General features: G+C 42.7%; 1 protein-coding gene across 13 annotated transcripts in view; it reads right to left on the bottom strand.

Moving 5' to 3' along the window:
• Positions 1-54: 54 nt before the first annotated feature.
• Positions 55-12,432, bottom strand: part of GIGYF2 (GRB10 interacting GYF protein 2) — a 74,898-nt gene continuing 62,520 nt past the window's right edge. For 5 of the 13 annotated variants that reach the window (XM_069865008.1, XM_069865010.1, XM_069865006.1 and 2 more), the window contains 10 exons: positions 11,641-11,742; positions 8,739-8,897; positions 7,340-7,576; positions 6,611-6,733; positions 5,786-5,998; positions 5,464-5,669; positions 5,022-5,176; positions 4,091-4,260; positions 3,573-3,720; positions 55-1,810 (listed from right to left, as the gene is read on the bottom strand). In XM_069865008.1, the coding sequence (XP_069721109.1) occupies positions 1,743-1,810; positions 3,573-3,720; positions 4,091-4,260; positions 5,022-5,176; positions 5,464-5,669; positions 5,786-5,998; positions 6,611-6,733; positions 7,340-7,576; positions 8,739-8,897; positions 11,641-11,742 (1,581 nt within the window). In that variant the 3' untranslated portion in view covers positions 55-1,742. The remainder of the gene's footprint in view (positions 1,811-3,572; positions 3,721-4,090; positions 4,261-5,021; positions 5,177-5,463; positions 5,670-5,785; positions 5,999-6,610; positions 6,734-7,339; positions 7,577-8,738; positions 8,898-11,640; positions 11,743-12,432) is intronic. The other 8 variants (XM_069865015.1, XM_069865014.1, XM_069865016.1 and 5 more) reach the window with 4 other exon arrangements.

The following is a 12,432-nucleotide window of genomic DNA, read 5'->3' as shown; positions in this document are numbered from 1 at the left end:
TTATCTCAGAAACTCAGCTTCGACAAAAGCAAGCAGAAAGTTTTCTCTCAGATATAATACAACCAGGTTTTATTTAAGTTCTCTCTTTTTCCCCCCCAACACTGGCAAAAGTTCAGAGGGAGTTTAAAGTTTTGTAAACATTTTAACTACCCCTCTTCCCCCTTTTATGAATTTACAAAGCAAAGGAGACAGGGAGACCAGATTTGCAACAGTTCCAAGTCTCTCCATGCTATTGGATCCAAAAACTATATACAAGTCTGCAGCAGTCTCTGTATAGTTACTGTACATGTTTGGGGGCAGGGGGAAGAGAGAGGAGGAGGGGAAGGTGACCCCAAAAATGAATAAACCAAACGAAAAAATCCAAAGCCAAACTGCTCTTGAACAACTCGAACTGTTTTCTTTAGGCAGTGATGACAAAGACAGACACCTTTACACAACTCCACCAAAACTGTAGCGTATCTCCCTTGGCAGGTTATAACCCTCTGGGAATGGGAGATGGGACCAGGGGGTTGAAACTAAGTGCATTTGGCAGTTTTCATTTTCTTTCCTTTGTGGTGTGTGCACGTGGGTGGGTGGGTGGAGAAGGGAAGGTGGTGTTAATCTTTCGGTGAGAGAGGAAGGTTATGATTCCATAAATACTTAAACATTATGGATCCCAGTGAAGGCATGTGAAGTAGTTTAAGCTGTGGAAGATACGCAGGGCCGTCATTGCACATAGCTTCGCCCTCCACAGTCTCTCTTCGTGACAAAAGGGCTTCTCTGCTCGTTAACCTAAGCACTGCTTGAAGTGACAACTAGCTAGGACTGCTGGGGGACATAATCTGAAAGCCAGTGTTCACCCTCACCAAAGACTAAAGATCCACACAGTAAAGATCCTACTGTCTCTTAAACGAGACAAATTTGCAGGAAAAGAGCTCAAAATAAACTGGTCCTAACCCTCCGAAGGTAGCATTTAAGGGGTGAATTCAACCTGAAAGAAGAGACGCCACCCCCTTTTTTTCCCCAGAGAAGAAGTTCCCACACGTCCAGGAAGGCCGGAGTATGCCGACAGGGAACTCCACCAGCTTCAGCATCACCACCTAACGAAGACAGCCTCGAGCTTTCCCTCCAAAAATAATGTGCTGAGAAGGGCTGGCAGGGTGTGTGCAACTTCAAACCAACCCAAGCTAAACTGCGCCCACCACTGCCCCTCTCCTGCTGCCACCAGTTCTAAGGTTAGCTTATGAATGCAACTCCTGGCTCGGGAGAGCACCTCTTGCCCTGATGGAGCGCGGAAGTCAGTATCTGTGTGGCGTTTTGGTTTTGACCAACATCTGTTAACCACAAACTCTCTCTCACTCTCTCCGTGACTGCACGTGTTGGATGTGGTAAGAGTAACCAGGAGAGGGAAGCAACGGTTTGCAGAATCCCAATTGAATTTTTTTTTCCAGGTATGTCAGCAGAAGAAATCACAGCACAGTGAAAGCTTGCTGCCCAAATCAGCCTTGTTGTGAACGAATCCTACCTCCCACCCTCCCAGGACTCGGAACAAAGTCTGCGCGACTCTAGGCTGACAGTAGGAACGATGCCTGTGCAGTCTTGGGCAGAAAGGATTTGCTGAGGCGAGAGGAAGCAGCCTGAGATGATTGATTCTGTGACTCGCTGCGAGGCGAAGAAGAAGAACGCATGGTGGAGAGTACTGTGTCCAAAACGGAGAATCCATGGTTAACAGGTGCAGGAAAAGCCAGTTGATTTGCACATGCTCAGTAGTCTTCCAAAGTCTCTATTTCTCCCATATTGAGCCGCTCTGATGAGGCATTCACTGAAAACCCTGCAAAGCAAAAAGGAGATAGAGATGAGATCTTAGGAAGAAACGTTTTCCTGGGAGGGTGGGGAGGCCCTGGCTCAGGTTGCCCAGGGAAGCTGTGGCTGCCCCATCCCTGGAGGGGTTCAAGGCCAGGCTGGATGGGGCTTAGGCAGGGATGTGAGCAATTCTATCCCTTACTTTGAAGTCTAAACACATGCACCTAGGAAACCTAGGTGCAAAACAGCATATGGAAATACATGGAATTGCCATCTCCTCTCTCAGGAATACAGCGTGAAAAAGTACAAAGTTACACAGGGCTACGTGCAAGATGCACCTAAACTTCTACCCAGCCTCTGAAATGTAAGTGCTGAGGACATGATGCACATGAGAAAAGGGGGAGTTAAAGTAAAAACACTTTCTAGAATGAAAACATCCAATGTATCATATGCAATTTCCCAATCAAAAACCAATTTTTATGGTTGTACCAACCCCATATGCTGTATGAGAAAAAAAGCTTTCCTGTGTAAGGCTACTAAACGCAAACCTGACATTTCATTATTTTGAGACTGGCTGTCCTAGAAAACAAACCGCTTCTCACAGCCACTCTCTTCAGCCGATCTCAAACACTGGTTCTGCAGGTTTAAGAAAACTGCCCTGGCTCCCTCTCGTGGTACCTTACCCAAAGGTTTTGGAGCTCTTGTGTAACAGAGTGCACTGATTTTTAAGAAGCTGCATGTGCTAGTTCTCCTACAGCTGCAGCTTCTTAATTGTATTTAGTTATTTCCTCTTCACATCCCACAGAGAAGGTTTGAAATTATTTGCCTGAAGACCTAGATCAGCCTCGCTGGATTGGGACCCAGGGATGGCACCAGTCACGTTTCTACTGGAGAGTTCAGAATGCTTCAGTGCAGAAATTACTGATTTAATTGTTGACTGTTTGGAGAATAAGAGGGAAGATAAAACCAAAGGCAGGGCTCTGTCAGAGCCTTAAAAAAAGCAGTGACTTACAGGTGACTAAGCTGCTTTACAGAAGCATGAGCTATAGAGCACCAGCACAACAAACCCTGGTTCAGTGTGGTGCCCTAGCCCCCTTCTTTGTCACAGACAGCACAAACGTGGACAGGTTCATTCTACAAGAATACTACAGTGACAAGACATCCCACACTGCTCGCTTTACGTGATGCCACTTCAAAGAAACCTTTCCATCAGTGCTACAGGAGCTGGCTAACTACCATCCTCACATCAGCGTTAAGATAGAGAAAAGGAAAAAAACATAAAAGGACATCTAACAATGTCATCATCTCCATTGTGACAGCTTTTCATCTCTTTTTCATTAAGATCTTTGCCTCTTTCCTGACCAGGGCGGTCAGCTTATGTGAAAAGGTAGGGAGGAATAAAGACAAGCCTCAGAAGCTGCTCCTCAAAGAATCAGAAAATGTGCTTTTCTTAAAAGAATGAACTAAAGGTAATTCAATAAAACAGGTACAGGTCAGCTCAAAAAGAGGAAAGGCAGTTTAACTGATGACCTGAATCACTTGAAAGGTTTCCAGGTAATAACTAAGGTACTGAATAGGCCTTTCCATGAGGGAAAGTTGACAAAGGTCTTCCATGAAATTGATAAGAGAATTTTTTAAATCATTAAATAATAATACTGAAACAAATTCTGAAGACACCTCAACTACCTTTTCTGTTCAAATTCAACATTCCCATTTAAGGTTAGCAAAATTTCTAACCTCCAGACGGTTTTTCCCAAGTTAAGCATCAGTTTCTACAAATTAAAACTGACCTAACAAGCTGGGATCTGCGCGAACCATCTTCTGTTTCTTCTTCTTCTTCCCGCTCTGCACAGCCTCAAAATTGGATTGCTGGTTGTTGCTCTGATTGGTCTGAAAGACCGAATGTAGCGAACTGTGGTTCATTCCCCACACCGAATCCTAGGAAAAAAGAAAGCAAGCACAAGGTAGTGAAGTGCTATCAAGTTTGGGGCTTTTGTACTGAAAACATTCAGACAGCCCAAAGCACTTTCCACATCGCATGTGGCAGCACTAGCCAATGACATATCCATATGACACATCTACCTCATCTTTCTGAAGTGTATCCTGGATCAGCAAGTCAAGATACCGCTTGACCCTACGCTCGGCCTCAACTGTTAGTTGTGCAGCAAATACTTAAGAACTGATTCATTCCCTGCGTTTCACGTAACTTTTAAAATCCTGCTCATCCTCCTACCATCCAGCAGAAAGGCAGACTCTTCACACGCAAGGAGTCTCACTACACTAAGGAGTGGAGCAAGTTAAGATTTACCTGTTGCTGCTGCTGTTGCCGCTGCTGACTGGCTTTCTGTTTGGCACGGCGCTCAAGAAACTGCTTGGCAAACTCCTTGGCCTCGGGTGTATCTCCAAGATAGGCTCTGATGTAATCATGGACCTCATAGGGAGACTCCACTTCCTTCAGGAAAGAAACAAACGTGGGAACTGCAAGAAGAAGGCAGATCATGAGGGAATGCGTGTTGATACATGAAGAGTGCATGCAATAAACACAAATGTTGATTACTTCATGTACACGTGACCCACAATGGCACCGCAGGGCCACAGGCTCCCCTCAGACACCACACGTGGTTCGTTAGCTTATTACAGACAGGGTCAACAAGTTCCTTCTAGTATCACTCCTCTAAGAGGAGGGAAGCTGTGTGAGGTGCAATCCTGGCTCCTGGGGCAGCACTGGTTCCCCACACAGCTTCAAGGGTCCCTCAGAACCATCACTTGACAGTGGGGATTTGCATAGGAGGCAGCAGGATGCTTTATTTCAAGAAGATATCAGTTTATGATCTCAGACCAGGCATTCCTCTATGTGTCCTGCAGTAGAATCCATAAAAACCCAAACGGTTTCACACTAACAAATGCTTTGCACTAGGGCATACAATAATTTGGCCTGCACTTAAAAGTGAACGGGATCCTCATCCATCTGCCTGACAATGCTTCCACGACTATCAAAAGTTCTCAGCAGACTTTAGAACTGTTTCCAATTCTCACTGATTTGCTATTAGTCAGCCCAGCAAAAGCCACGGAGAAGATGACGCAGCCAGTTCTTTGGACCACTATTTAAGAATTCCATTTTGCTGACAGCATTATAGCCATTACTTTGATGTCACGACTTTCGCTCATCTCTCCGGTCAGGAAACAAACTGGATATTGTTCCATACAGTGGATCATTTATACTCCTCCCCACTTCTTACCATCTAGGTTGTTGGCTGTGTTGAGTGCATGAAGCATCTGTTCACACCACTGAGTGAATCCATCCTGGGCTTTATTAACCCCCTGGAACAATTTCAACAGCTTCTCCTCTTCTTCCACCTTCTTGTTTTGTCTACTTGTAATACCAACAGATTTACTGAGATAAAGAAAACACATAAATTACAAACCACTAGACTTTCCAACAGTACAGTACACAGTAACGACTCACTAATTTACAAGATGCAAAAGCTGTTTAAGAACCAATTGATTTTCCAAGCAGATGACAAAATAAATTATGAACAGTCACCCAGTAGCTATTATTGTTGTCACAACAGATCCCAAGTGACACATAACAAAGGCAAACACACAAAGATGATGCAACTGCTAAGTGATCAGCTCAGAGTGGTAGCCTTTCTTTCCAAGAGCTTCTTCCCCAGTTCCTACCTGAGGCTGGCGTTGCTTTTGTTTTTATTGGTCGAGTTGCGAGGTCCCACTTCCTTCACTGCATCATCCCAGAAACCCATGTTTGAGTTTTTGGTATCAGCATTACTCCAGATGCTACTGACTAGGTCAGACGCCCACTGGTTGCTGGGATTAGTGTTTAGGGAGCCCCACACTGAATTCCCGATGCTGGTGTGCAGGTTAGAGTGCTGCCGAAACACAACAGAGAGATCTGGTTATTAGCACCAGACGTGGCACAACAGCCACAGACAGACACAGAACTGTCACCTACTGCTTCCCCTCCACATACTGATGAGATAAATACCGTACGTACTGCAGTATTCCTGACTCTGTTTGGCTGCTGGTGCTGCTGTTGCTGCTGTTTCTGCATCTGCCTTGCCTCCTCCTGCTGTATCTCCAGCAGGGACTTCGTGGTGCCTGTTGGTTTGGTGACGTTACCCCAGCCTGACAATTTTTGCTGCTGTTGCTGCTGCTGTTGCTGGAGGGCCTTCATTAGTTCCCGCTGCTGACGCCTTTGCTGTTGCATGCAAGAAAAAAGTGCTTGTTTGTAGTTTCAGAAGATCATTACTACTCAAAAGTCTAGCCGGGAAACCGGTTTTAAACCAATTTCACTCTCTTCTGAAGAAATCTAGCTGACTTACTATGTTTTGAGCCATTAGTGTCTCGTTTTTTGAGGAACTGTAACTAACCAGTAAATACAAATTGTTTATTAGCTTAGGACAGAATAAATGATGACTGCACCTAGTTAAGCTTTTGGGGTCCTGAAGGAATGAATACCTTCTCTCCTACCATCATTTGGGGTTTCTTCCCCCTTAGACTTCCCTGGGTTTGTGCATATATGCAAACACATCGAACACCAACATGAAATCATTTCATATTGTTTCGTGAACGTATTATACTCCTGGGGTCAAAAGGTACAGGTTCGCCTCCTTTCAAATACTTGTATTAAGAAGCGATAAAAACTTGCAAACAGGTACTTGCTGAACCTATGCCTGAAAGACAAGACTTAACGAGTCATATGATTTCAAAAACCATTCCTCATCCATTTCTTCTAATAACTTAAATGACAGTAAACAGTCACACAGTTCAGGACACTAACAAGACATGCGTTGTTGCCACGCGTATTTACCTCCTCTCGAAGCTGCCGCTCCCGTTCTTCTTCTAGCTTTTGGATTTCTGCCAAGGACAGGGTGGTCTGGGATTGACAAGCTCCTGAATTTGATTGCTGACCCCATGTTGAAGATGAAGGGAGCTGGGCCAAAGAACACATCATTGGGAATTACAAAACATTTTAGAGAACACTGCTTAAGTATAACCACAAACAATCAGTACAAGCCCACAGCACAGGAGTGAAGAAAAGCTACTTTTGAAGTTCAGAAAAACACTGGGAAGTATGAAAAAGTACAATTAATTACGAAACAGTACAGAGTAAACTCTGTTTCTCTGAATTGCTCCTCCTCTGACATATTGTGTGAAAGACACCGTATATCAAGAATAATAAACACATCACTGCCTAAAAAACTGCAATCAATTTTGATTTCAAAGGCTTCAGGGAACTCCAAGCTTTAGAAATCCTGCACTAGCCCTTGTGCACTGCAGCAGAATAAACACCTGTGTTCATCTGCAAATCCCTTTCTATTATGCTTCTGTCAAATGAACCTCTATTTTTTATTCTATAACTTAACTTCCTCTTGTTTATCTCATCACTTTCTCAGTCAAGTATTTACCCACTTTAACCTCCAAGTAGTTCATCCTTTCCCCCTCTGTTCAAGCTAGTCTAGACAACCCTGAATCCAGCTGTGGTTCTCCTTACTACACTGAGCTGAAGGAGGAACTCCCAACTGCAGAAATACAATACCTTCATCTGTGCAAGTTGCTGCTGTTGCTGCTGTTGTTGCAGCCGTCGTAAAGCCTCCTGCTGCTGCTGCCTCTGTCTCATTATTTCTTTCTGGCGCTGGAGTTCCAGCTCCTTGCGCTTTCGCTCTTCTTCTTCGAGCCGTTGTCTCGCTGCTTCTTCTTCCATGCGTAGCCGACTTTCTTCAAGTCGCCGTTGAGCTTCCTCCTCTTCACGTGCCCACTTGGCAGCCTCCTCTTCCTTCCCAGGACATAAAAAGAGGAATAAGTCAAGTAGACTTAAAGAATCTAAACTACTCCTGCTCTGTGGTTTCGACGTTCTGACAGAATGGAGAGGCACCTTTACCTCTAATCTGGGCTCCTCAGGTTCTTCATTTACCTTTACAGGTCGCAGGCAAGAAAAACTTAACAATAGCCTATAACTCTTAAAAATACAAGCTTCCCACTGCTCCACTGAGGAACTCTGAAGAGAATGACATCGCCCTAGTTCAGATCAGCTGATTTCATACCACCTTCCTTCTAGGATTTATGCACCTTTTAGTCTGAGCTTCTATCTGCTCATCAGTCAAGTGCTGCTACACTGCCAGGGGAACAAAACTTGACAGGAATAAAGCGAGAAGATTTGACATGAAAGAAAAAAAGGAGGTGACAAAGATGGTCATGTTTACTGTCGTTACTTAATGCCAGAGTTGCAAAGGAAGAGATGCTCCTGTTAACAAAGGAGGTGATTGCATGGTAGGACAGAAATGGTGATGAATGTGTTACAGAGGAAGGTCCTGAAAAAGAACTTTTAACTAAGAACTGGCAATTCTAAAACGGACCTGGAAGTTAATGCGAAGTCAATCAAATTTCCAGATTAGTTTGATTTAGAGACTGTGACAGCAACAATTCAGGGGACAGAAGCTCAAGTTCCCCTATATGGACTTCTAAAGCTGAACCCGAGGGAAAAAAAACTTGCTTATAGTAAGAAAGAACAGCGCTGCAACTTTGATAGCGGGTACAGCCTTGGCACAGTACAGAAAGACTGGGAAAACTGATCTCTGATCATGTTGAAGATTCTACAGTAAAGGCTCAGTGACCACTCAAAACAAATTATTCTGGTTCTGCACTCAGCCTTTCTTCTGAAGAAAGGAGTAGAAACACGATGCTGCAAAGCCATTCTCAAGCACAAAGGGAAACACATTGAACGCAAACCTCTCTTCCAAAGGGCAGATCAGATCCTGACTATTTTGTACAAAATGAGGATATGGGTTAACAACCTACTTTTCATTCACTTAACGCTAAGAGCTTTGCCTTCCTCCACAAAAACTGATGGCCTCTCAGGCACAGATGCAAGTTTCAATGCTTGTTTGTTCTGTCAGCCTCTAAATTAAATATAATAGGTCCCGCTTGCCATTTTTCACCTGTTTACGAATTAACTCCTCTCGCTGCCGTCTTTCCTCCTCTTCTCTTCTTCTTTCTTCCAGTCTTCTAAGTGCTTCCTCCTGCTGTTGTCGCTCCTCTTCCTCCCGCTGCCTCCTTAGTGCAATTTCCTGCTCTCGCTGTCGCCTCAGGGCTTCCTCCTGGAGTTGGAACAAAACATCAATCTATAAATGCTGTTTTATCGATGAATCACATCAGAACACAGACTACAACATGGTCTGGCCAGATAAATGGCCTCAAGAAAGCTCCCTAGTTCCAAGCTAAGCACTACCAAAACAACTATATTGAACACTGCAGACCCACATGTTAACAAGTTCTTGGATGCAACGTGCATCTTGTACACAAATTACTTATTTTAATGAAAAAAGAAGCACATTAAATCATCACCTATTGTTGGTTTTAAAAAGAATGGTGTTGGGAATGAAAACAAAGGGTGAGACTCCTCTTTGGAGTGGACTAACTACACTTGAGCGTATATATTTGCATGTGTGGGTATCAATAATTCCTTTTTTTTTAGGTGTCTGCTGTAAGTTGCAAGCTTTTCCTGCTGATCAGAGTTTCTCAATACTGACTGCTCAAGTGCACTACGAAACTCAAACCACATCTCCAGACACCAGAAATCAGCTAAAGCAGCCCAGTGCACTTAAGGACACCATAATCTTTGGAAGTTCCAACGATGCAGAACTCAATGAAAGGGCTTGGACTGGGCTATTTCTATTTTTATGGGCAACAAAAGGTCTCTTCAGCACTTTGATTTTGGGCTACCCCTAAATCATTTACATAGCTTCCGATATATTATGCTTTGCCCTCCAAGTAGCAAAATGGTTCACTTAACTAAAAAATTGAACATAATATGTGCTCTTCCCTGCTGCTCTGAAGATCAATATAAACAGGAATTTTTCCATTTTGCTACTTGCCTTTTTAGAGGAAAAGGGCACAACCAGCCTTGCACTTCCTGTACACTGTTAAACGAGAGCACATCTGTGCAACTTGCCCCCAGCCCTGACTTTCCCTTGCAGTCTTGGTCTTGCAACTGTGTTAAGACCACTCCACTTTCCATCTCTTCTGCATTAACTCTCCACTTCCAGATTCATCCTACCAGCTCAACCTAAAGACCCTGCTTCTCAGACAAGAACTTTTGTAAAGCTTTCAGAAATACATCTTCCTGTTCAATGATCGGTTCTGTGCAATCCTACTCTCATCAGTCTTTTATAAGCAATATCTTATCCATATGATGAAGGGAGACTAATTGGGCAGCATGGATATAAATTTTGAACTCTGGTAAATCAGGAAGTTAATTCTGAAATCTAAGACACTTTTACTAAATCTGATAGCAAACCTTCATACACACACTGCACAGAAACTGCAACACAGGCTCACTGAAGGACTGGACCAGTTTCTCTGACAATGGCTAACTTCAGATGACCAGGGGATAACTGTCAGTAGACAGAACATCTTTTATAAGCAATTCTACAGCACTGAGGAGCTGCTGGCTGCAGGCCAAGAAGCAATTCATACTCCTGGAGATCACTTAAGTGCTTTAATGCTAAATGTAAGTGTTGCAAGTGTAAATTTTTCTTTCGCTAGTTAGATGTAAAACAGTAGCCCGTGAAACATCTTTCTCATTAATAAAGTCCTTGATGTGTCATTTTCACAAAAGCTTCAAGCATAATACAACACCTAGAGCATTTTGTTAGTTGGGCCTGTAACCGAATTAATTGGACACATGCAGTCAAGTCACAATAATCAAGTGTCCTCACTATGAGCACTGAAAAAATTTCCACTTGTTCCTTCTGCTGAAAAGTCTGAGGAGACTGGAGGTGTGCTGGACTGTTTTGTTTGACTGAAGGCCACAGACCAGGGCCTCAGCTCTGGTCACCAAGGCCTCCTACAGGACAACAGCTCATTGACATCTCTGACCTATTTTCCCTTTGGGAAATAAGGCTGGATTTGTCATTGATAAAGCTGCGTGGATCTCTTCCTTGCTCAGGCATGCCAGGAGAGACACTGCTAAGTGACGGCAATTAAAAACCAGACTCCTCTTCCCTGGATAATTCAAGACGAACAGCGTTGTACCAACATGAGGAAAAACTTCAGCAAGATTACAAAAACCTGTGAACCACGTGGCTGATGCAATTCTTTTTCCCTACTCTTCAAAGCTATAGAAAACGTCATCTTAATATTTACTTCTCTATCTCTTTATTGTTCAATGTTTTTGTTTGAGCACATGACCACATTCAAAGCTCTCTGGCTCTCTGCCACTGACTTGTATGGAAAACCCTGATTCCTTTGGCTTTCACTGCTACCGTGCTCATGGCTTCCAGCTCCAAGAGAATCCAAACATCCATCAGCATCTTTTCCAGTAATTGTTTTCAAGCACACACATCTTGCTGTACAGAAAACTTACTTTAGAACTTGTAAAACACTGCTTGTTGCAAAAACACTTAAGCAGCTGCCTCATTTCAGTCTCTGGAGTGTTAAATAAAAATAATGTTTTTCTGCAGTGCTTAACACGTGCAATTCTGCTTGTTTGTGTTACTAGAGCTTACCAGTCTTTCGTTTCACGGATCTCATCTTTGAACCAGGTACTTTAAAGGGAGCACAAAATACACCATTCAGAGAAAACAATTATTAACTAATTCTTAAACCTCAAATTTTGTTCCTGAAAGTGATCATCATTACAAAATAGAAGATATCAGACAAGAAATACAGGAGCTACAAAAGCTGGGCATTACTGTTTGCAATTCCACAGTGCAAGTAATTGACGACAACTATGAACAGAACTGGATTCAACATTTGGCATGACATTTCATCCTACAGAATTGAATTTCTATTAGTTATTTTTTTTATTTAGAATTCACCATCAACAGCATATTTACTAACCTTATATACTAGTCTTTTATGCAGTATTACATCAAAAGCCTTCCTGAAGTCCAGGCAGATTAAGTCTACTGCTTCACCCCTCTCAGCTCTCACTGTCATCTCCTCAAAAGAAGTTAATCAAATTTGTTAAGCATCATCTCCTCTGTATAAATCCATGCTAATAAATCAGTTCATCCCTAATTCTACAATGCCTTCCAGTACAGAAGTCAGATTCAAATATCAGACCATTTTTTTTCAAATACAGAATACAATATTATTTTGTCTTTCCAGAGAAGTGCTTAAACTTTGTTACCTTTTCAAGACATTACTGCTCAGAATTAAGCATTGTGGCAATTGTTATTCCATCCGTAATGAACTAAGATACTTGATGTGACTGCTTTTCAACCCCGTTTCACTTCCTCCTTGTAAATAATTATTTCCCATGACATCTCAGAAAGGGATAGTCAGGTCATTTACTGTACAAATCCAAAGTGGACAAAAAGCTTGGGAATTTAATGGACATTTCTAAGAAGTTATACACAGCGGCAAAATTGTTAGTCTGAAAAGAAACAACCCAAGTCTATTTATTTGAAGCCACCATGGATGAAACACATTGAGTTACCAGAAGATCAGCTGAAAAATTAGTTGTTATTAAAACAGATCTAAAGCAACTTAACTCAAAAGTTATGCTTTTGAGTTATTATTGCTTTAGTTCTATAGCAAAGCTTGAAATTGAGCATCAATGATGCTTTTCCACTGTATACCATAATGACCTGCTGTACACAAAGTAGATATATTAAAGCAAGGAGCCAT

This window comes from Phaenicophaeus curvirostris, chromosome 10, assembly GCF_032191515.1.
Source record: "Phaenicophaeus curvirostris isolate KB17595 chromosome 10, BPBGC_Pcur_1.0, whole genome shotgun sequence".
NCBI classification, from domain to species: Eukaryota; Metazoa; Chordata; class Aves; order Cuculiformes; family Cuculidae; genus Phaenicophaeus; species Phaenicophaeus curvirostris.
The sequence above is the reverse complement of the archived record's forward strand: the minus strand, read 5'-3'. Positions and strand labels throughout refer to the sequence as shown.